General features: G+C 35.5%; 1 protein-coding gene across 2 annotated transcripts in view; it reads right to left on the bottom strand.

The window, feature by feature from the left end:
- Positions 1-2,454: 2,454 nt before the first annotated feature.
- The window catches only part of LOC113494979 (mushroom body large-type Kenyon cell-specific protein 1), a 172,826-nt gene continuing 148,878 nt past the window's right edge, over positions 2,455-26,402 (bottom strand). For both annotated transcript variants that reach the window (XM_026873531.1, XM_026873532.1), the window contains 4 exons: positions 24,774-24,893; positions 24,204-24,313; positions 12,339-12,470; positions 2,455-7,518 (listed from right to left, as the gene is read on the bottom strand). In XM_026873531.1, coding sequence (XP_026729332.1) covers positions 6,183-7,518; positions 12,339-12,470; positions 24,204-24,313; positions 24,774-24,893 — 1,698 coding nt within the window. In that variant the 3' untranslated portion in view covers positions 2,455-6,182. The remainder of the gene's footprint in view (positions 7,519-12,338; positions 12,471-24,203; positions 24,314-24,773; positions 24,894-26,402) is intronic.

Raw genomic sequence — 26,402 nt, 5'->3', positions numbered from 1 at the left:
GCTTTTATGCAAACCCATTCAACGGATTTAATATGAATTTTATACTTAGTTGAACTTCCCACTTATATTCCCTTTTTTAAGCTATATTTCACAGAAATCACTCACTACTCCGAACTTAACAACAATTAATATAACCCTCCAATAGGATGCATTATTCATTATCTACTGAATAAGCAACATAAAGAGCACATCACTTTGTCTTTATATTTCTGAATAATTTTGACATTACATTAAAATGTCCGTCAAATTAACGAGCCATTTCGATTACAATGACGGTAGTTAATCAATTATTTTATTTTTATTATTATAATTTTTTTTTCTATATTTTTACATTAGATTAGATCATACGGTGTAAGGCACAATTATTATTATAGTGTATTCGTTTATTCAGAAATTAGACTGCACGGGAAGGCGAGTGGTAATCGGGTGGCATCGCGGATTCGATCCCGCGTAGGACAAGCATATGTTTAATTTACGAGTGCTGGTTCTGAGTCTGGGTATCTTTGTGTATGTGACTTGAATTTTTATGAAACCTCCCATGACGCAGTGGTTTAATAATTAGTTTAGAAGTCACAAAGTTAAAACAAAACTAGTAAGTTTTACGTATTCAATTGCTTATTATTTATAATGTAATGGAGCTGGTTAATCGGACTGGATACGTAGATACACTTTTCTTCGGCATTCTGTGGTCAAGTACCACACAGTTGCTTTTTAATTTTATGGTAATTATCGGCCATATTGTTAAATTGGTATACACTTAATATGAATGGGCTAAAGCAGCTTGCAACTTAATTTTTTCTTAACAAAAATGAATTGTTATCATAATAAAGTAGATATAATTTAAGGAGTGTGTTGGATACTTATTTTTAAGTGTTCTTCAGCAGTCAGCTTGGATCGCGACGGCTTCTCAGGAACGAGGAGTGTGGTGACTCAGTGAATATTGCAAGGTGCATAGACTTAACACCTTCTTAGAGGATACTCCAGCCATAATGTCATATTAAAGGATGCGCTAGAAAAAAAATATTGTGTGTTGGATTTCTCGAAGTAAATCTTGATCATTTAATTGTAGTAAAATTTTTGTTTGTTTTAACAATCCGTTGCTGAATAGATTGAGTGATAGCAAATGACCGGTATGATTACCTAAATATATTTCTGGTATAGGGTTGATAAATTCGTCGAACTGCACGGATAGTCGAGAGGTTGAGGTCACCACGTCAAACCCACTTTGTGCGACGGGTTGCGGGTTCGATACCCGCCCAAGACAAGAGTTTATGCGTGAGACACAAGGATTCACTTCCTTATGAGAGAGTCGGTTTTAAAAGTAAAAATATATCCTAGCTAAAGTAACTATTCCTCCTATACTATAATGATTTAATATGTTAGCATCAGGGATAACGTTCGTGTATGGGAAATTAATATCTATATAAAATAAAACAAAAGAAAATTTCAACAAATGAAAGAAATTTATTGTATACAGGTTTTAAATATCCTCGCACATAATTACACCTGCCTAACCAGCCATTTCATTATATTTAACGTAAGGTATAAGATCCTAAAGAGTAAGGACATTACATATGAAAAAACATTACTTTTCCCATTCAAATCATTTTCAAGTTACAATAAGTAAGAAACAGTTCAGTTACTTCATCATCGGATACAATTCCACAATTTCAAATCAACTTCTTTTTTTTTTAAGTCGCCAAGCGACGGTTTTGGACGTTTGTTAATTTTTTTTTATCAAAAATTCAGTCGAATCTTCGTAAGCTTAGCTTCGCAATTTTTTTCACCATCCTAAAAATTTGACTAGATTTAATACAATAGTGTTGTGCCAATCACATAATTTTTGCCAATTTCTTTACGATATCGATCGAATGATATGGGTTCGGGAATAACCTAAAAACATCACTTTTCTTACTGAGGAATTGGAATATATATTTTTATGATTTATAATAAAAATATGAGTCGCTTAAATTAAACTCGAAATCTATTCATCTGTTTATGATTTAAACAATAATAATAAAAACTAAAGGAACAAAATAACAAAAATAAAGAGGCGAGTAAGGTATATTGAAAAAAAAATATTTCATTAAAACTTGTACTCAATAATTAAATAACAATATTATAATTTGATCTTGTTAGCTCATTTCGCAGTTTATATATTATAAAAAAAACGTGAGCCTTTATCGATTCTTTAGGAAATAACAGTTTTATCTAGCTTATACATTGGTCCATTACCTAAATGATTTCACTTTTAATCACAAAAAGAATCCCAATAATAAAATTTCGCAAAGAAAACATTATAAGTAAATGCCCCCCAGCAATGTGATGTCATTTTTTTAAGCGTTAATTTAAAATAAATACATCGAGATAGCAAATACCTGATCTGCTACCGTTTTTTATAAATTTATAACATTATAGGTATTTAATATTTCTAAAATTAAATGCTTGTTGTTGTACATATTTTTTTATAAAAAAAAAACGCGAATGTGGTACAATCGCGAACTGCGTCTAGCAAGACGTTAAAAAAAAAACTTTCATTCAATATTCTATACCTTTCCACGATAATGCTAAATGTCAATAATAATAAGTCAATCATTGTAGTAATAGTACAATAATTATTAATGTTTAAAAATTAACCTTCTAGAAATACATACAAGATGTAAGAGGGAAAACAATTAGTGACGACGATAGGTGATTCTTACATTAAGAGAAAAGTCGCTTTCCAACTATACACAGCCAAGACACGGTGTTCAAGTAGAATACTAAGTATAACATCTCCCGTATGAACAAACAAACACGGCGACGGCACCGCGTCTAGTTGGAAAACGACGCACAAAGTTAGGTACAGTCACACAAACAAACAACTTGTGTCCATAAAAATGCTAAGTAAAATAACATTCTGGCAATGTCTTTTACGAATATCCGCGAGACCAACGTTTTTAATTCAAAAATCGAATTCCACAATTCGAAAGTCGAAATTAAAAATTGTGTAACGTTCGCATTTCGCTAACGCGCGCCTGGAGTTCAGACGCGTGGACGCGAGTACACAACTTGCAACGTCGCGGATGCTTATGGTATATTTAATGTTTTAATTAAAAATGCAACTTTCCCTTCATTGTCTTTTGTTCCTGGACCAATTGAGGACCGTTCAAGACTAACCTAACCCTTACGGAGAATTTATTACATTTACGAAAAAAAAAAATTAACAAGAAAATATTACTACGGACTACCTATATAATTGAAAAGTACACTACAGTATTAACTAAAATTCTTAAACTATGTGGAAAAATGATTGAACAATATACAATAAAAATGATTCACTAATAAACCAGTGACCTCTCAATGTAAAAAAAAACTGTTGTTTTCAAATTACACAATTGTACCAATGAGTTTGTATGTCTGTCGACATGTTTGCATCGTTATTGAAATGAGGTATATGAACGGAGGCAGTTATATTATGTGTAGTGGTTCCGTATGGGAATTTGGTTGAATGTGTTTTGACAACAGCAGCCTTGACCCTTTACAATCACGAAATAATCCCTCGAAATTATCAACTTGTAGAAGTTTTAGCGTCAACGCTTTAAGTAGTTCTTTTTCCATCTCTCGTGGCGATTATTCAATGTATTGCAGAGATCACTGACAATAACATTTGTAAGTGTTAAGGCGGTATATACCATTTGTACCGACCGGGCCGGCGCGTGCGCAGCCGGCTATTTTCTACTACATATCAGTCGCAACTCTCTTTAACCGGGAATAGAACCCCAAACACTTTGCACAAAAACAATGAATGTATAACATCTCAATATAATATGATAATTAATCATATATAAGGTTATTTTATAAAATAAAGCCACTTAAAAATTAACTAACGTTAAAAATAAGATTAAACAACATAATTATTTGTTCCCGATGCAAAAAAATAGTTATATTATTAATTAAAAAAAATCTAATAACATTCTAAACGGAATGTTGATTATTATCTAAATTCTCTTTGCAAATTGTCCCTTCCTATTTCTGTACAAACTTACACAAAATAACCTTTTTGTTTTAAGCTATCAACAAATGTCAGGCATAACACACAGATTCGTGTACGTATTTTTGAGAAAAAAAAGTTGTTCGATTTTCAACATTTCAAATTTGGAAATGCGGTCTGGTAGGGATGTCAACACGACGGTAAATAATCTTATATTTGTTTTCAATATACAAAAGTTTTCATCACACAGATAAATGCACATAACGTTTATAGATTAACTTTTTTAAGATTAAATGCTAAAAAGACGTCGAAAATTATGCACAGAGAAACAAAAGTGAAGACATGCTATCGACTAGTTTAAAATTTTGAATATAAAAATTTTTGTTTTTTTTTTCCTTTTTGAGAGAGTGCCTTCGACATCTCGGCATGGGGATATGTATTAGTTTTTGGATAACGACTTTGACTTATCACTTGTATGTGTGTATAATAAATTGTTTTGTTTCGGTCCGAGAAAGATATAATAGTTATTATGTCGAAATGTCGATAACAATCCCATGTACTTCTATTTTGCACATCACTCGTGGTCTCCGAAGAAAAATGTACGACATTAATTTTTAACTTGTATATAATATAATTATGTATATTTTAATTACATACATAATACAAAGACTTCTTAATTTCCATGAGGCGCACATGTACACATAACTTACATTAAGTATCGTATGATAATTTATATCCAAATAGTTTTTACCTAAATTTAATTCTGGGAGAGCGTATACATTTTTCATCTCGTACTTTCATAATATATTTTTGATTGAACACCAAAAAATTTCACAAATTTGAAGATATCATTTTTTTTGAGGATTTTTGGGCTAATTATAATTTTTAAAGTCGACAAGAATATAATAATGATTATCCACATTTTTGTATAGTCGATAAAACATTTAAAACTTGGACCATGAAAAATAAGAATATTATCTTCTTAAGATACAATAATAGTACATAAAATATATAAGTTCACTAGATGTATTTAATGTACGTACGTGTATATAATGATGGGGCCCGGCGTCCCCCCAGGTCGTCAAACCGTCGATCAAACCGCACTCGTAATACCTAAATATCACATTCAGTAATATGGAAATCCACGTGTTAGCTTAGACACAGTTTAAATTACTATTTTATACAAAATAATAATTGCACATAAGTCCGAACGTAGCTCCGCGTAGCGAACCCCGGGGCCGTGAGTGCCTGCCTACCGGCTGTCGCGGCACGGCGCGGCAAGACGCGGTATGGCGCGGCAGGGCGCGGCGCGGGGCGGGTGCTATACCACAACCGCACTACCCGACAATAGCGCTAATAATTTCATTCAATATATTACCTATCTAATTATAAAAACACCGCACAAAATCTGCAATAGTTCACTTAAAAATCGATAACATTTACACTCATAGCTAGCTTTATAATTAATTTGTTACATTGTTTTTTTTTAATTACTTAAAAATTATTTTAAATAGTTAATTTTATAACGTTAACTTTTGGTTGTCTTTTACTTAAAACAAGGTCAAAATTTGAGGCTCTCTGGATTTGCGTGAATTTTGGACAACCCTAGCGCCACTTGTAACGTGCAGTATCGTTCTGCTCTCGATACGATCTCATTTGAACGTTAAACGATAATAAAAGTTGAGGAGCGACCGTCACGTAAGCGAGCTGGCTCTGAGACACGGGGAGCGGGCAGCGCCGCTGACATTACGAAGGTACATTGAAACGCGACTGCAAGTCACAACCGACGGCATCCGAATCTCTGTCATGGGACACTAAACACTATTATACTCGTAATATTGTGATATTGCATTAGTAAAGCTGTGATATATTGAACTGGTTGTGACTTTTAGGTAACTATTGTGATATTTGGTGATAATGTGTGGATGTGTGTACGTGTGAGTGAGGACTGTCCGGACTGACCGAGGAAGCGGAAACATAAAGTGGAGACACTACATATCGACACGAGGACATCGAGCGACGTCGGCCCGACTCGAGGAGAAGCCTGCGACTAAGTTATTGTCACTACAACAGTATACACGGATGACGCGAGTCTCGGACGACAAACCTCAGCGGGCCTATTGCACTAGCGTGAGTCGGCGAGCCGGCGGAATGTACTTTACATAATATTATCACAAAGACTGAGGAGATCGGGGCGTCTCGGGGCGCACTAGGCGCGGTCGGGCGGCGCGGCGGGCGGCGGCGGCGGCTCGGCGGGCGGCGCGGGCGGCGGCGTGGGCGTGCCGTTGCGCGGCCGCAGCTTGTCGGCGCGCAGCCGCTGCACCGCCTCGCGCATCTCGGCCGCCAGCGCCTGGTCCGAGCTGTCCAGCCGCGGCCGGCGCGCGGGCGGCTCGTCCCCGGCCTCGCGCCGCAGTTCACCCGCGGGTGCCGCCAGCCGCTGCAGCAGCGCCGGCCGCTCCAGCGACGAGCGGATGATGCCCTCCAGGAACGAGCCGTTGGCGGGCGGCGGGGCCTCCTCCCGCAGGCGCCGCATCATGTGCGAGGCGTACAGGTCGGGCGCGGGTGGCGGGAAGCCGCTGCCGGGCCAGAACGGGTACCCCGGGGGATAGCCGGGGGCCTCTGGCCCGTTCATGCCGTTCGAGAACGGCTTTGTCGGTGGCTTGGGTGGTGGCGGCTTCGGTGGCTGTGGCTTGGCGTCCTGCGGCGGCTTGGGCTCGCGCTTCCGCGGCCGCATGAGATGGCGCTCCTTGACCTTGTACTCCAGCGTGGAGTGCGGCACCCCGTAGTAAGAGCCGGCGCGGTGCACGGACATCTCCCCGCGCTGCACCGCCTTCACCGCCTCCACCAGGCTGTCACGGTCGTAGTTCCTGTACTTGCCGCGCTTGGGCCGCGTGCCTTTGCCGCCTGTGGCTGGCTGCCCATTGTTGTTCGGAACGGCTTTAGAATTGCCGGGGGCGGGATAGCGCTGATTGTCTGGCGGGGTTTTGATCACGGACACATGTCTGTCGGGGCCTCGGGCATACATTAGTTCATTTGGCTGATGATGAGGTCTGTCCAAGGGTTGCTGGAACTTCTGGCTGATGCTCTTAGCAATGACATCACTGATGGATGTGAAGAGATGTTGTGTGGATGGTGGGTCAGCGAACACAGAGGGCGGGAGCAGCAGCTGTGAGGGCGCGGAGAGCGATGGCTGCGGTGTGGGCAGCATCGGTGTGATGGGTGTGATCGGCGCTTGGATCTGTCCGGCGGGGGAGGGGCTCTTGTCGTCTGGCGGGGGGAAGGTCGGTATCTTGAGGATAACGGATGGGGGCGACTCGGGGCGCTCGGTGTCGCTGTCGTTCTCCGAGTCTGCATGGTCGACGGCGGTGCCGAACTTGTTGAGCTTGTTCCGCAGCGTGGAGCGCGGGATGCCGTAGATCATGGCGGCGCGGCGCGTGCCCAGCCGGCCCGCCTGGATGTCGCGCACGGCCGACTGCAGCTCGTCCTCAGTGTAGGCGCGCCGCCCGGAGCTGTTGCTCGCGTTGTCTACAGCGCCACGCTTCAATCTGTAACAATAGGACACATTCGTTCACAGTTGTCCAACTTTTTTGCTCGAATACCATATTAAGTCCTAACATTAATGAAATCCTGTTCCATAGCTTTCTACTTATCACTAAAGCAGTCTAAGATCGATATCCCATCTCCTCTTCCCCCAATCTCCAACAACAATATATTACTATATCATCAATCCATTTTCCATTCGAAGTATTCAAAAGAATGTAGACGCTGTCCTGAATATTCAACGAGATAAATCAATAAACTTTGCATACTAAACGAAACTGAGACACAAAAGGAAGGGCGGCGTTCTTATTTTTCGTCGAACGTTCTTTTGAAAGTGAAATAAACGGCTGTTGTATCTCAGTGAGTCATTAGGTGTGTGACGTCACACGTTGACACTGCCTGGTGGACGCCCCTCGCTGGTCATCGGCCTACAATCGTCTAAACTCAATATTTCAAAACCGTTCGTCGCCGTTTTAATCCGTGATAACGCGAAATGCGAAATATTTACTCTCGGTCTCGCCGATAACGGGCTACTATGAATGCATCTTTATCATATTCCCTAAGGACGGCTAGCTGAACGATTCTCAACTTTACAACCTTTTAATAGAGTATAAAATTTATCGGTCGCAGCTGTCGTCTTCGGTTTCATCTTGAATTGTGCTTTCTTATTTTTCGAAGTGGTTCTCAAATGACTTGGTGTCGTGTTTTAAGGGGCTAGGGTGTGTTTTCGCGTGGCTGCGGTGTCTCGAGGATGCAAGGTCGATGCACCAACAGACTATCGGTGCATTTTTATTTGTTTTGGCGAGTCATGCGACCCAGATCGCAGTCCCAGAGAATGAATTTATTCTGTTATCGATTCGGTATTGTGTATAATATCGGTGCTCTTTTTATATGTATCTTAGGAGGCAGTATTTGCAATTATGAGTTTAATAACTTGTTGTTGGACGGTAAATTGGGGCCAATGACATTTTTACGTCAATTATAATGTGTGTCATAGATAGCATTTGTTTATGGGTGTGTCGAAAGGAGTCAACGTACCAATAATGAATCATTTGGAATCACAAACATCTTTAGCGTTGCCGCCAAAGTACTCTTCCTAATAAAACCGTTAATCTGGTAGAATCTGAATCTGTTTGGCTTCCACTGCGCAGCTTCAGCATGTTTTCTTTGTTAAAACAGTACCTACGTCATGAAACTCGACGATTATTACTTTTGATTTTTACTCAACTTTACCGTAACATGTGATTGTAGAGCAATCTGTCATAGAATATAAAATGGCGTTTAAATTGATTTTACATTTGGACTTGTCTATTTTATTTTCGGTAGGTAAACTCTTTACTACATTGTTTGTAAAGCATTCCATATGACACTAGCTGTTGCCCGCGACTTCGTCCGCGTGGTTAGAAGATATAACTTATGATTTTCTTTTCACTCCTGTTAGTCGCAACGTGATGGTAAATAGCCTAAAACCTTCCTCGATGAAGGGTCTATTGAACACAAAAAGAATCAGTTGTTCCTGAGATTAGCGCATTCAAACAAACAAACAAACTCTTCAGCTTTATATATTACTTTAGAGTATAGATTAAATCAAATAGAGGCTAACATCTCAATAAGGTTAACAAAACAGTATGTAAGCTTTTCAGATTGAGTTTCAAAGGTGATCTTTTTATCAATTTAAGCGTAGTATCTTTACCAATATATACCAATTCGAAAGTGCAATAACTTGAAAACTAATATCCATTATCGTCGACTAATAATAAATTATCTTATCAATTTCAATGGTATAAAAATAAACAAGGGCCTAATAAGACAAAGAGATTTCGAATAAAAACAAATTGCGCAGTTAAATGAAAAAGGCTACTTAAATTAATTTCCGTATGTTCCGATTTCAATCTTAAATCTTTTGACAATATCCCAAGTTCAATAAAGCAGCTTCGATATCATTTACTACTGCAATTTACTACTTACAAGACCCTCTCGTACCCCAAGTTCTTAAGCTAAGGGGTCGGGTAAACTATAACCGCATCAAATATTATCAAAATTCATATAGTTGTTGCAAGTGAAAATATAACAAACGCAAAAATTCATCATTTTTTTTGATGTGATAATGACTACAATTGAAAAACATAACGAAAATTTTAAAATATCAGATCTTCAGTCAAGTGACCAAAATTCATTTACTTTCCTACACAGATCCAGGAAATATTAAGTCACAATATCCGGGAAACAAAACAACCTCATAAAACCCTTTATAAATAAAGCAAACAAACAAAAACATTTATTAAATTGCGCATTAAAGAACAAGGAACAACATACACTTGGGACTTATCATAAAAAGTAAATAATTTCAATTTCATCATAAGCTGTATGAATAAACAATAACTCTGAGCGCTGGCTGTATACACTCATGCCTTTGCCTGTCGTAATGTTGTTTCGTAAAGTAGAGCATTGACATTGCTAGATATGGGTTCCTTGACTTTGGAACTACTGACGTCTGTCAATTGTGAGGTTATTTTTAATTTGCAGCTGTCAGTTTTGAATTTAATTCGTTGTAGTAATTGTTTTAGTTTTTTTTTATGTAGGATTGTTTCTGAGAGATGTTTTGAGTTGCTTTCTTATATGTAGATGTTTTGGTTGGATATTGACCTGAGGCTCGAGGCAACAAGAGGAAGAAGCGAGATGGTTTGATTAGAAAATTGCAAGAAAGTAATTAAATGAAGGTATAACTATTATTTATACTATATTATAATAACATTAGCTTTAGAGTATTAAAAGATTTCATTGAAGAATTTATAAAAAAAAATAGAATTTATGTTAGAAAAAAATCCGCAATAAAGACCGCATCGAGAAACAAATAACAAAGATAAAAGGAGGTCAGTAAACTCGGTAAGCTGCAGCCAGTACACTTAACATAGTGTAAGATAACACCCATCAAAATAATAGAACCCGACACAAAATATATTAACAATGACATATTATTTTTAATGAATATTGTCACGATAAAATGGCGTCAAATGAACATCTGCGAACGCTTGATGGCGTTAGCTGTCAAAAGTTTATCGACCCCGTGGCGATCGTTCAAAGTTTCGTATTTTAATGGGTGCGTTCACATTTCTATTGTTTGTATTATCCAAGTTGGTTTCAATAGGAAGTGAGATTATTACGCGTCCGTGGCAAATGCTTCGATCGTGTTATGACCAATGGTGCTGAGGCGGTGGCGTGAAGAATTGTTAATGGTACACGGTGCTGTAAAGCTGAGGTTTTAAGATCGGATTTTTAGTTTCAGTTGTTTGGAATTAGATGGCATCTGGTGTGTGATGGATGAAAGCGCTTGATTGATTGGCTGGTAACGTAGCGTGACTGTCGAATCGGAGAGGTCTGGAATACTCTTCAGCGCGCTAAATTAAATTGAAACGATCATGTCTTAGACTGGTATAGGAACTAATTTGGTAGTTATTTTAAAGAAATCATTGTGTCATAAAATTAATATATGAGACAAAAATCGAAGCAATATTTTCTACTAAACTTAACATCACATAAAATCTTAATCTAAATATAGATTGCGACATAAAATGGCGTCTAATCGCATCTTTCCCACCACAAATAAACAAATGAGGTTTTTTGATACTAGCGCTAAACTTTTTGCCTTCCCTCTTGCATCCCCCGGTTAATTGAAGATGCTATTGATAGCTAAATGAATCTCCAAGAAGCGAGAAAGGTTTTCAGAAAAATCTATGTTCTTTTGCAATTTCTTGATAATGTTTTAAAAATATTAGACTAGCCACCCAACCTCCGCGTCAGTTCATGATTTCGGATTTTGGTTGAGTCTGAAAGTAGTCGAGCTATCTCGACAGATAAGTAAGTATAACGTTTTAAATAATAATTATGAATGAACCCGAATCACAACTTTCGTGATTCAGGTTATGTCAAGATAAAATATTTTTACCGTACTTTGGTTACGGGGAACAGATAAAATGTATTGCTAAGTTTTGTAAGTTTAGATTATAGTTTAAACCCCACTTTAAAGAACATAATTATGAGAAAATATGGTTTGTGAATTCGACTGTAAATATACCTAGCATATATATATATTAGGCCCAGTATGTGTATTCTGAGCTTTCAAGAAAATGAGTTACCGCTCTGAAAGCGAGAGAGCGCATTAGAATTTAGACAATAGCTACTTATTTTAAGAGCTTGGTAATCTGTAGTACTTAAACATATATTACTAATAAATTAGTTAATATTAAAATAAATTACGCATTATAATATAATATTTTCATTTAAACTCCTTGACCGAAGCAAGCGTGTAACATAAAAACTAATAGTAGCCGTCAAAGTGACCGATTAGCTACTAGCTTTATCACTTTAATCTAGGTAAACGCGCTAAATTGGATTAGACATTAGCCGTTGGCCTTAATTTAATGTAAATGTCAGTTTTAATGTGTACAACCTTATTTTATTTGACCATTGGGTCGAATTGTTTGCAGGGTTTTGTGTAGAAGGAACTCGAATGAAAATAGAGCGGGGTATGGCAGTGAATCGGGCCAAGTCCAGTTCATTCTATATTCCGCTGTCCTTGTATTTTGAAATCTTAAAGAGACTATTAGTTCGTGATTTTAACTCACACACTTACAGGATATAAACCGTAACAAAAGCTACGTGAGAAACTGTTATTTATTTGTCAGTCCCCTTCATTTCGGTAAAGAAGAGATTTTTATAAAAAATAAACTATTTTTCTGTAAAAGGAAAACATGGCACTCATTCCTGATTAAACAATTTTAATTACAACAAACTTATGAAATCTAAAACACATTCATATAAGTACCTGTTATCCAAGAGTTTGGCATCTGGCGGTGGGGTCCCACTGGTGCTGGAGGTGGACTTGGCGCTCAGGTCCAGAGGCTGTTCGGCGAGGCTCGGGGATGAGGACGCCGGCTTCTCGCATACCTCCGGGAGTCTGTAAGAGGGGGGAGGGGTTAAATAGTGATCATTGAAAGTGTAACAATTGGGGATCGCAATGTCTCAAAGAAAGTCTGTTGTTAATGTATAACCTATCTCTATTGTTTAACTGCAAAAATAGGAGAGTTGGTAATTATAATTTATACAGATCATATCAAAACTAGCTGATTCGTTTTTGCTCTAAGACTTATTATTTATTGATAGAAAAGTCTTTATACACAGCATAAACAGCTTTTGATATTATTAATAATAATAAATGCGGACAATTCTATTTTAGTTGTGGAAGCGGCGTAGAGCGGCAGCACCTAAAATAATATTACCTAAAGTTTTTTTTTAAGAGTTCACTAAATCAGAATTTTACCTTTAAGTTTATAATACAAAATTACCTCGACAAATAGAAAAACATATCATAATTAAAGCCTATATCATAAGGTTTCCACAACATTTTCAAATCCTGTCTTTTCCAATCACTTATCCACATATTCTCACAGAGATCTAATAAGATTCTTACACGCGCCCATTTTAATTAAATTCACTTTTAATACAGTTTATTTGCACAATTTGTAACGATGCACTCGCTTGGAAATTTCGGTTTTATAATAGTATTATAGTGACTCGATCTTTAATAGGAAAACTTGGAGGATTATTCTGCTATTCGTCGGTAATTTCTTAAAAAAATGTTCACAAAAAAAGAATTATTTGTATTTCGCGCTTTGCTAAACTTATTAATATTTGTGTTAAAGAAATTGGTTATTTATAGCTTTTTAATTATTTTGATATTATATTTATCTTTTGATAATAAATGATAAGACATTGTTAATTGTCTTATCAATAAACAGCTTGGTTATTTTTGATAAATAGAAATGATTAATCTGATTCTAAAATAAAATAATATCAATAGCTTTTTTTGTGATTTAGGTTTTTTACAAAGTTAGAAGTTATTTTCGTAAAAAACTTGATTCAGATATTTTTGGGATTATTGTGTATCGCTGAATAAAAATAAAATTCAAAGTAAAGTTTCTGCAAGAGGTCTTAAACTTAAAATAAAAACTAATCGATTTAGTTTCGACAAAAATAAATGTTTGATGTGTCAAATGATAAAAATAAACACCACAACTTTTAAAATGACACAAAAATAAATATTATTATAGATTATATCAGAATAAGCCTGCATATAAATTGCAACATATTTTCGCTATTATTATTTTTTGAACAGACTTCGTAAACAAGGCTTGTCATTTGTACAGCTGGAACAAAGTGCATGTTAATACAGGCTTTTGTTTATAATTTTACATAATTTTATGTCATTATAATTAATGTTTTACGCTGCGTTTTAGGACAATGACAGAGAAAATTTTGTTTATAGTTACGTAATTATTTAAAATTATGTTTATTTTAAGGAACAAGTTGTGTTTTTATTATTTATGATTTAGAATGTTTTTTTTTGGTACTAAAGTTGTGTAAAACTACATAGATAGGTACAAGGGCATCTAATGTTAAAATTTTAGGAATAATTATTTCTAGTATCCAGAACAGTATTTGTGCAGCCTTCACCTTAAATATCCCACAGTTGGGCAAACATCTTTTCCCATAGAGAGAAGGGGTTGAGTATTTAATCATAAACAAAAAAAGATATCAACTTTTTTATCGTAGCCGAAAACTTTGTCTAAAAACCAAATAATAAAACTACAATATTTTAAGTATAATATTAGGGCAATGACATTCAAAGTAGGATAACCTAAAACCTATGTTTGACACGTTTATCTGAGTCTCCAATGAATTAGATAAAGGTGTCAATGTCACGTCAATGTTAAATAAGTAGACCAATGTTCTGAAATACAGTTATCGTATACGTACCTAAGGACTAATCTTTGATCTTCAGAAAATATGATTTTGTTATTGCAAAAGAATTCTTGGTCTTTCCTTTTAACAAAATTTCGTTTTGAAATCTTTTTTTTACTCTGTCATTGTTTGTTTCCTATTTGTGGTAAAATTGGTAGTTTCTTTTTTCATTTTTAATGTGTCTATAGTATTAGATTTTCGAAGTAACGATTCTTCTATTGTAATATTTCTTCTGATTCTATTGTATTCACGATTAAGTACACACTTAATGAGACACAAATATGGATGGTCATCACATTCAATATCTTCAATTCCGTTTTCATAACTCATTCATTTATTTATACCAAAAAATTCTAGATTGTTTTCACTAATACTAATGCAGTAATTTCTTAAAAAACTATCCAAAAAAAAAGAGACAACATTTTTAGCTTGTTTTTAAAACAACAACTTACAACATGTTTCTCGACGCTCTAAACCTAACTACATATACAAATACATGTATGTATGTATGTTTGTATGTTCGCTATGTAGATTAGAGATATGATTCCACATCACGATTGTGAACTCCTAATGTTATGGGGATCACGAGGATTGATAATATCATGCATTTGGAGCTAAGCTTATAGATTGAAAATATAAAATGTTTGGTGTATCAACTGATACTTAGTTGTTGTATGTATGTGTAATATTTCAAAGTACAGGCTAGTTTTCATTTTTCTTTTTTGTTAAAAATTGTATTTATCAGAAAAAGCACTGTATTTATTTGTTATCTAAAGCTGAAGAGTTTGTTTGTTTGAACTAGCGCGTTCATTTTTATCTCAGGTACTACTGGTTCAAATTGAAAAAATAATTTTGTGTTGAATAGACCATTAATCGAGGAAGGTTTTAGGCTATATACCATCACGCTGCGACTAATAGGAGCGGAGATACAATGGTAAATGTGGAAAAAAACAGGGCAGGTATAAATCATAACTTATATCTTCTAACCACGCGGACGAAATCGCGGGCAACAGCTAGTCTAGAAATAAATCTGGTATATTGTTATCTATTTTCGTTCCTAATTTGATTATTATACTTTTAATCTCACATCTGTAAGTTTAACAACTATTTTGTGTTTTATCCTCATAGTTATATTTCTTGAAAAAAAAAAACAAAAAATATAATTTTTTTTTAATATTTTTTAAAAATCTAACCTATACATTAATTCTATTTTTTAGTTACGTACAATGTTTTCAGTAATAATTATCACTGAAAAACGTACCAACATCATGTAAAGCGACCTTTCTCGCCACTTAGTTAAATATAATTATGTATTTGTTTAACAAAGTACAATGAATCACTCTTTTGTATTTATTCGAATAACTCGCCATTGTTCACCTCTATTTATCAAGATAATTTAAATTTATTTTGTATTTCGTTTTTATTATTTAGGTCATTGTGTCATTTCTTTGTTTTTATTAGTTATAAAGGGTATATTCAGCTTGAAACTCATACAAAATATTGATGAATGTGAAATTATTTTTTGTGTCTGTTTGTAACACTTTTCTGGCTTATCTCCTCGACCGATCTTGATGAAACTTTTCCTGCCGAATAAGTAACATACCGTCCGTAATACCGTAACTCTTAATATCCATATAGAAGTAGCTATCTACTTAACAAAAAAATATGTTAAGCGTGAGTCAGACCCACGACATTAAGGGCTCCAGACAAACAAGTTAAAAAACGATTTAAAAAAAATATCGGTATTCTATCAAATGTTCAATCGTACAAACAGAGCCTGCAGCAAAGCCTTGGTAATAGGCAACCGTTTTTACGTTTTCGGTACGAAACCCTAAAAATATCATAGGCGTCAATGCCAAAAACTGTGTAACATAGTAAAGTGAAATATAAATCTTTTGTAGAGGTTGACAACATCAAAAGAAATGTATGTATTAGGCATGGGACACAAAATACCCTTAAAAACCAAAATCAAATCAAAACAAGCCCTTAAAAAACGTTAGATTACAAAACTAACGACTAAATTCTCTATAAAAACATTTCATTCCAGTATTCGTAGCGAAAGTCCATTTCCAACTGGTTGCTATAAAGGTTTTTTTTTAATATACCAATGCCATAAAGAAATAAACTCAACACATCCTTTCCTAAACCTCAATGACATTTGGAGGCCGTACTATTTAAGGCTTCGCAAGATATACTGTCAGATGAAAATAGAATCAATCAATACTTGCTATCAATATACGATCAGATGGACTGTTTAAGGCGTCAACTTGTTACGACTAAATTATGTATAGTTAGAAGTTGTTTTGTTTTTTATTCACTGAAAGCGTATAAATATGCCTCAGAGTTGTTTCTTAGGTTTACGCGAATGTTAGACAGTGAAAAAAAACTACTTTTACGGATTTTATCTACCTAAAATTAAACCGCGATGAAATCCGTAAAAGTAGTTTTATTTCAATATGCCTAGTCGAATGTATCGTTTCTTGATTTACTGCAATTTAAATCATGCTACTAATGTAAACGCGAAAATTTGTATGTCTGGATGTCAGTTCCTCATTCACGCTAAACCACTGAATGAAATTAGAAGAAGATTTGTATACTTATAGTTCATAACCAGGATTAACATATAGGAGATTTTATACTAATTTTCCTCTGAGTTCCCGGGAAAAAGTGTCTAAAATCCATGTGTTCCTATTTATTTTGAACCGAATCAAAAAAGAGCATGTTCTCAAATCTTTTTGTTATTTCAACTTTTGAGGGTAAAAAGTAGGACTCGGATTTGATTCATTTTATTTTAAATAGTAAGTACTAGTTTATATTAATATATAATATATTTCAAGACTACAAGTTCATCGCACGCAAAATGACATTAAACAACAACTCAAACAAAAGCCATAAAAAAAAAATAGCAAAAAAATACAAATGACAGTTAAATACTAGGTTTAAGAAAGTAATAGGTTAAATATAATAAGTCCGATACTAATTCGAGTCCATTCGAGTCATTTGAAGCATTAAAATAATTGCCATCGTGTCTGCTGAGGTACCTAATTCCAACAATTATGCCTGCAAGCATTAAATTCTTATCCATACGATGAAGACTTGTAATCCTTTAGTTTGAAAATGCGTCATTGTAACGCTATTAAATAATTATCTAATAATGATGTTACTACTGAACCAGTTTACAAAAGGTCGTGATGAATATTGTTCAAAGTGCAAATTAAAGACAAGTTTAGTGTGAAAATGCATGTAAAATTTTCATACAATCACTTTTTTTGCGTAACTTGGGTAAGACCTGCAGCTGTTGATGACGACAGTCTGAGATTTTGAAATAAAAGAATGGAATCATCAGGGATGAAAATAAATAAAGAAACAACAATATAGAATTTGGAAAAAAAAACTCGTTGTTGAAATTATTATTATTCTTAAACAATTGACTTATCAATAAAGTAAAACAGCAAGAAAGCTGTTCCTGTTCAAAATCCAGGATACGATTAAACTAATTTGTAATAGAACAGGCGAAGCAATCAAACGTTGTTCTTTCTCAATATAGAGAGACGACTTTATGCAATACGTAAAGGCTCATAATTGGTTCCAATAAAAAATATAATTCATATTAACCTCCTACCTATGTACCTATACACAGCTAAATAGCTTTCAAGATGGCAATTCAAGTTAAAATATTTGACACTACAAACGTATCTACTAAAGCAGAGATAATACTTCACACATAAGACTTATACCACCTAATTCAGGTCACAACTATTCCAGTATGGGCATCGAAACCAAATTCAGCTAAGGACAAGATTGAGTGCTGGGTCGAATTAGGTCAGAATTTGCATTTCAGTGTGTCAGTCTGAAGATGGAACTATATTAAGATCATTTGAACTGGATCTCTGACATATTGTGTAACCCAAATCTTACATCGACTTGACGTAATAAAAGATTATACTTTCAGAATAAAGTGACTCAATAAAGTCATCCATGCTTTTATTATTTAGGCTTTAGAGTTTTAATTCCCCTTTTTATTACAACTTAAAACATCACAATCCAAGTATACTTAACGGAACCAAATTTTGTTGTGGAAACCGGACCCCAAAATACCAAAACATACTCCTTCAGGTGACAAACTTATTGACCACCCCACTACCCGAAATCTCCTAATTTCCTATTTCGGACTGTTCTTCCTTCATTTTAATTATCTTGTGTCTCTCCAAGAACAAAGCCTCTCTTCTCAACCTGTTCCAGTTACATTTCGCGTCCTATATAGGTTGAATCAATTCTCCATTTGAAACACTCTATTGTAAGCCTTTAACACAATGTCTTCCCCGTGAATTTCCATCGGTTGCAAGTTGCGGCATTTTAACGTCTAGGATGGAGGGAAACATTGTCAAACTGAGCGGGAACAGGTGATGGTTGAGGCTAGGAAGTGGAATGGATACGTTACTCAGGTGGCTGGTTGGTACAAATAGGTTAGGTGGAGAAGGCGTTTAGGAAGAAGGATAGTTAGGTTAGGTTTGATTTTTTGGAAAGTGATTCTAAGTTTGTTTGTAATATTGTCATTAAAATTTCGGTTGAAATTTTTTGGCAAAAATCGTTTGAACTGTAATATGAATAAATGTTATGCTATGCAGAAAGATTTGACAAATTAGATATATAGTAAACGACAATAAGTATCAGCAGATTTGATAAAACAAAAATTTATTGTCTATGAAGTTTTTTTTTAGCCGTTATTGTCTATGAATTTACATGTAGCTTAATCAGGTAAGTATGTTACGTATGTAACTTACGAACATTTATAAAAATCGTAATAATATCGCAATAATCTCGTTCCTCACAGCTCCACGGGCCGAGGTGTCTGTGTAAACGTGTTTCACGGCGTGTGCGGTGACAGACGTGCCGCACAATGGCCGCGGCGTGACGCCATTGTGTCGCCTTCTTCGAGACGCGTGTTTTGTTATGTTCGAGAAATTGACGATATTTTATGGATTAACGTTGTTCGGTCACTTAATGTTGGCGATGATTAGTTGTGTGTGCTTTGAGTAACTTAAATTGGTTTTAAACTTAGCAGGTTGTGTTATAGCATATTCGGTGCCTCTAGGTGCCTCTAGTCTTTCCATTCATATTTGATGGAGGTTAGATATACCTACAAGATTGTTCTTTGCCTGTCAACTTTGGGCATCTACAAAAAACATCTTTGTTTTTTAGTGACCACCTGTATATTTTTATAGTAAATACTGTACCTATATTGAAAATAGACAAAAAATAAGACACAATTTTGCAAGATTCGTCTATCATTAAAAGTTTCACTGAATTTAATTAAATATACAGTAACATTTATGTCGTAATATTCTCGGTTGTCGGCATAGCGCAGTCTAGCCTCACAAAGGCATAGCTCGATAGCATTGTGCTCCTTCGAGACGTGTGTCCATAGTCAGTCTGTATGACAATCTGTTTATTGATTTGTTGTGCTGTTATGAATTTTGAATGGATTTTGCATGGTTTAGTTTAGTTTGTGAGGTAGTTCGATAGGGAGGATCCGTCTAAAGGACTGGACAGTTTATGCTGTCAGTACAAACGTTAACACCACACGATGATCCAAAACTGGGAATATAGATGTTGGCAAGAAGGCGGCTAGGCTGAAATGTGATGGGGTGGGTCACGTGACCCAGGATAGAGATTAGTGGAAGAATTTGGATGACGCAAGTGGTGAGTTAAATGTCAACTGTCCAGCTATCACCGTTTATGACATACAGCGTCATGATAGACAGACGGGCAGTCGGATAGACAGCGATGCCTTAGTAATAAAATTCCGTTTTTACACTTGGGGACTGAATACTCAAAAAGGGATAATATTTGTACTTGTAGCAGTACCCACTTGATATGTCTCTATCTTATGATGCTAATGTTATGTTTTCATTTCAAATCTATACTAATATATAAAGCTGAAGAGTTTGTTTGTTTGTTTGTTTGAACGCGCTAATCTCAGGAACTACTGGTCCAAATTAAAAAAAAATCTTTGTGTTGAATAGAACATTCATCGAGGAAGACTTTAGGCTATAAACCATCACGCTGCGACTTATAGGAGCGAAGATACAATGGAAAATGTGAAAAAAACAGGGCAGGTATAAATCATAACTTATGTCTTCTACCCACGGGGACGAAGTCGCGGGCAACAGCTAGTTATAACATAAACTTTCAGAAACTTGGGAGCCCACTCAAATTGACACTCAGGAATATCTTAAGTGACCAATAACATCTTTACATGCTGACTCTAAGCTTATTTTACATTCTACAATAAAAATCTCGTATAAAATTATGTACAGTTCAAATAGTCTTACTGTAACAAGCTTTTCCCGTGGCTTTGCCTGTGTGTTAGGTATTGAGATGAAAAGTAGCATTTCTGTGTTAGAGTTAAAAGTATTCCTTTAATAAAATATCAAAAAGCTTTATTAACATAGATGATGTTTATTTCAGAGGCTTCAAAAGAGTCCTGAGGGTCTACCATCACGCCTTAAAGTAATAATATTTTGTTTGTGATACCGTGACAGCGCAATACACGGTATAGAGCGGCTACTCTCTCCCACACCTGCAATTACTTTAAGTCGAGGCAATAGACTCCCTGATACCTATAAAAGGCCTGAAATGGTCATAGAACTATTAAGCAAATGATTATTATAGACTACATTTCATACAAACTTGATTAATTAAATTAACATCTGCCTACCCTCAAGTAAATAAAACGCATAAAAAACAAACTCAGAACTCATTACTTATAACCTCAAACATTTAAATACGGGCTAACGTTTGCGCGTGACGTCACCTGTCATACTATCGTCAACAATAGCAGAAACTAAACGCATTTAAATTACAAATTGTGAACCTTGAGGCTGCACCTGATACACAGTTACGTTTAGTTAGCGATGTTTGTCTATATTGTTTTGAATTGCTTTTAAATGGGTGCTTACATTCTATTGATTGGAGGCATTCTGTAAACCCGTTTAGCGTTTGAAGGCTCATTCTTTGTCGTTCTGTTTTATAGAAGATGTGAGAAGTATTTGTTGAATTGTGTAACACAGTGAAGTATAAGAACTTACTGGAGGATAAATTCTGTTTTCCCTAATAATCTAAACCCTATAACTGAATTTCTCATACAGCAAAACTTCTTCACCATCTTTTCATTAATCAAGAACAACATTACATAATAATAATATTCTAAAACTTTAAATAAATTTTAAAAAATGTACACCGAGACACAGAACAGAAAAAAACATTTATCCTGGGGATCGAACCCACGACTTCCCGTATAGCAGTTGAAGTCACCAACCACTAGACCAACAGGCCAGTATAAAAAATCAAAATGCCACAGAAGTTGCCATAAGACTATCGACATCTCACTCACACAATATGAATGGATGCAGTATCTTCGAGATTTCACATGTTTTATTCATGTTGTATGAATCCTTAATGAATATAACATACCTGATGCTATATGGGCAAGAAAAGCTTAATGTCGATCGAAAAGAACTGGTTTTAACTGGATAATGTTAGTTATTATTATTATAGTCAAGCATTTTGTTGAGAACCAAGTAGTTTTTATATCAAAGCTTAGTACGACATGCCATTAAACAAGAATCGACATAGGTAATTAGTTTTGTTAAAAGATTTTTGAAATTGAACTATGTATTCTATAGAGAATTCTTGAATAACTTTAAAAATAAGCAGTTGTTTCAGAGAAATATATTTTTCTGGGAATATAATCAGGAAAATATTTTTTCTTCCAGTAATGAATAAAAAGCGGTCAAATGCAAGTCGGACTCACCACTTGAATGGTTCAAAACATATAGGTTACAGAAAAAAAAATATAGTGCATATTAAATTGATGATAGTACCAGTCGTTGCCTCACCTCAATTTTCCAACTTAATGAATATCATCTGTGAAAATTTCGACAGCTAGACAGCTATCACGGTTCATGAGGCATAAGCAGACGGACAGACAGACGGCCGAACTTTATATAATACGGTTAGTTTTTATTAATTACTTATGGAACCCTAAAAAACAATCATCGATCTATGACACGATAGAGAATAAAGTCCCAACTAACGATGCAATATTGATAGAGCACACCGAGAAATATTATGAAAAGACTAGCTGTTGCCCGCGACGTCGTCCGCGTGGTTAGAATATAATAAGTTATGATTTATACCTGCCCTATTTTTCCAATGTATTTTCGCTCCTGTTAGTCGCATCTAGATGGTATATAGCCTAAAACCTTCCTCGATGAATGGTCTATTCAACACGAAAATAATTTTTCAATTTGAACCAGTATTTCCTGAGATTAGCGCGTTCAAACAAACAAACTCTTCAGCTTTATATATTAGTAAGTATAAGTATATAGTTTCCGTTTCCAAAAGCGATATTCATTCGATATTCAAGTGAATGATGAGCTCATGGTTCAAGGCTCATGTTCACCATTAACGTGAGGTCCAAAGTTCAAAAGTTATACCCTTATTGTGTTATCAAGAATAAGCCATTGAAACGTTGTATTGTTTTAACAGAATCTACTTTACCTTAAACTTTATTCAAAGTCGATAGAACGGCGAAACGTAATACTGTATAATTTTGTGATCATCATAAATCCTATGGGCCCTATTTCCCCTTAATATTTGTTAGTACAGACGGCTACACAAGTGTTAAACACTGTTCGATTTGCTGGTTTACTGATAAATATTAAATACATACATTGGAGTAACGAAATTCGGGATAATGATTCGCAATCTATCTTCTTCATATAAAAATGAATTGCTGTTCGTTTGTTTCGCTAAAACTCGAGAACGGCTGAACCGATATGGCTTATTTTAGTCTTGAAACATTCGTGAAAATGCAGAGAATTTAAACGGTGAAAAAAATGTAAAAGTTGAGAAAAAAAAAACATTTTTATCTGCATTGTTATCATCGACTGTTAGGCGGTACGTAGTTCGCCGGGACACCTAGTATTTAATTTATAGTTGGATCTCCGAAGAAAACTAGCTTAAAAATCAGGAATCTCCTGATAATTTGATAAGCATTAATATAATAGATGTTTTAATCATTTTCGGTATTTCCATCATCGACTTTTGTTGCTGAAGGTACAACAAATCACTTGATATTGAGGTTAAGGCGTTCTATTCATTGTTGATTTTTCTTGAAAATAAATTGTATGGTAGATGCTTATTTTAAATTACTATCATGATCTCTGATTGAATAGAGTCGTGTGTTGCTGATTTGAATAAACAAACAATAAGTTTTAACTTCTCGTTTACTTTGAAGTTATTATGGAGATTATTTTGTGAATATTATTAAGGAATGTGACGTGGATATCTGTAGTGTAATGCGCTCTCACTGCCTCTACGTCAGAGCTACTGTTCGATGACAGTAACTGATATCTCATATTCGTTAAGTTAAAAATTGCTTTGTAAAATTCCGAATACACAGACATACGAATAGACAATTAGACAATAAAAAATATTGTGTCCAGGTGTAAATTGGTTACTTTTGGATTGGTTATTTTTATACAAAACTACCCAAAAACAATACTTTGGTATTTTTTTCCCGGTTCTTCTCCATAGAAAGTTACATTTTAGGACAGTGCAACGAGAGAAACCATAGTTCTATAGCTTATAAGTCTCTGAAAAACGGCCTATATGAATTAAAAACATTTGATTTTGATTTCATTAAAGTAAACTTCTCTTAACGTATTAATATGAAGTAGGAGGCCTCTACCTTGGCCCCGGTACATGAAAGACAAAGGACGGAACTTGGGTAAGTTTTAGTCAGTAAAAGTCTGACACTTCCCGCTCAACCTAAACCGAAAAGAGTGAAATAATGATTTCCCATTAAAAAAGGAGGTCTTACCTGTCGGTCTGCCGGTGCACGAGCCTCTGCATCATCCAGGGTTGTGAGAGCGGCGGCGGCGGCACCAGCCCGCTGCCCAGCGCGGCCAGCGCGGTCAGCATCTGCTGAAACTGCACACACATGTCCGTGTACCCCTGTTGTTGTAACACTCTGGCTTTAGTCTTATGCACTAACTGGTCGACCTAGCAAACTTTGTTATGCCCTATGAAATAAGCGTATGAAGAAATAATAGGTGTTGTTCAATTCTCAGACCCATAAGTAACGGTCAAGCTGAGATATACATAGTATTTTTTATCCAGTGTCCTGGCAAATCCACAAGGAATATTGTCGAAGCTATACAAAATGATGATTTTCAATGCGCAATTTATATGTACTTGTTCAAATATTTTGCTTCTAACTTAACCTTCATTTTGTTTGATGAATAGTTTTCAAATCATTATTAATAATCCATATAATTAATAGAAAACTTTGTTTATTTGTGGACAGAGTTCTTAATCAATTTCTCCTCTTCTCTCTCCCTCAGTAGTGGACGATGACTAATATGATTATGAGGCTACTAATATAAGGTACCTGTGCTAAGGTCTGCGGGTTCTGAGCTTGCAGTTGCAGCAGGTGCTGGAGCAGCGGCGGCGCTGACGCCGGGCTCTTTGCCCCGGACACCGAGCTGCTGTCCGACTCCGAAGCAGGACTCTGAGGACAAAACGATACAGGTTAGAATATTCTAGAAGGAACATTCCAGATCAGCCCTGATGGATGCTATCTACTACTGCTTCATCGGACTAAGTTGTATAGATTGAAAGTAGTTTCTGTAATATTTTTATAATAACTATCGTGAGACTGATTCATTATTATATGATGGTGGTTTACACACGTATTCATCGGGATTGCCCGACTATTTTCGGACCCAACCGGAATCCTTAATCATGAGCTGATGCGGCGGGATCGCAAGTGTAAACCGTTACATTATTTAATAATAAAGTTTCTGTAATAATTCATTCAAAAATTGACAAGTGAAGGTTTGAAAAGAGAAACAAAGGTTTTGAAATTCAGTCAGAGGGTCTGTGTCATTTCGAGAGATAAAACTGTTGCAACAGAATATTAATACCAGCCTTTATACGTCCCACTGCTGGGCACAGGCCTCTACCCATACAGGGTCGTTTTGAGCATTAATACAGGTAATATATAGCTTCTCCTTTCGCAAGTCTGCTGGCAAAGATTTCTTAAAGAATTTTGGTGATAAATTAAAAAAAAGGCAAACAGAAAACTAAAGAAGCCTAAAGCCAAAAACACAGTTCTTATTTCATATCCATATAATTATTATTTCTCTTGTTATTACGCAGTTTTAATGCTATTTTACAGTACATTTCAAAAGCTTGCCCATTCGACATTAATAAGTATAATACAGGCAGCAACTGTTGCATTCACAATGTACGTGAGAAGTCTGGCAGGTGATAAATACATGATTGATATAAAATTATATGTGACAGTCCAATAAAGGACGTTCGTATCATACGATAAATTACTTCACGTAACTTTATTGTGAGCTTACCGAGTTTAATTGTACCTTCATTATATAAATATTTAATTAGACAACGTGACATTAGAAAATATAACGTATTAAAATGTTTAAATGTGTAGTCATGGCCAGGCAATCTTAAAACCCGGTCTTCCATAATAGACCATGGTTATGTGACAAAAGTGTAAATACAGTTTTAGATCGTTTTATTACCTACAACTTTGCCATTTGACTTTTTTCGATATGACTTTTAGTTTTGCCGGAAATCTAGAAAAACCGTTTTTTACCCTTAAAATTTCACCCCCATCCCCTTCCCGATCTCAGATCGGCCGTAAATTATTTTTCCTTTCATTTTTATAATATTTCCCTCCTTTTCTAATGGGGTTCATCCTACTATTTTTTCACCTTTTCAAGGCTTCTACCCTGGTCTATAAGGACTTTTTAAGAACATTTATTTAGCAACTAAATCTTGGAAAATTACATCCAAATGATTTCAAGCCAGCAAATTACACATCAAAATCAAATGCCGGAAAATCTTATGGATATTAAAGATTATCACAGTTTATAAGATTATAACAATTAACTGGTCTATTATCGACAAGGTTGGAACTTATAAATGATTTTCCCTAACAAAGCCATTGTCCATTTTCCGGTATTTTGTCACGCAAATCTTAATCTTTGTT

Source organism: Trichoplusia ni, chromosome 6, assembly GCF_003590095.1.
Source record: "Trichoplusia ni isolate ovarian cell line Hi5 chromosome 6, tn1, whole genome shotgun sequence".
NCBI lineage: Eukaryota > Metazoa > Arthropoda > Insecta > Lepidoptera > Noctuidae > Trichoplusia > Trichoplusia ni.
This window is presented reverse-complemented; position numbering and strand designations above follow the sequence as displayed.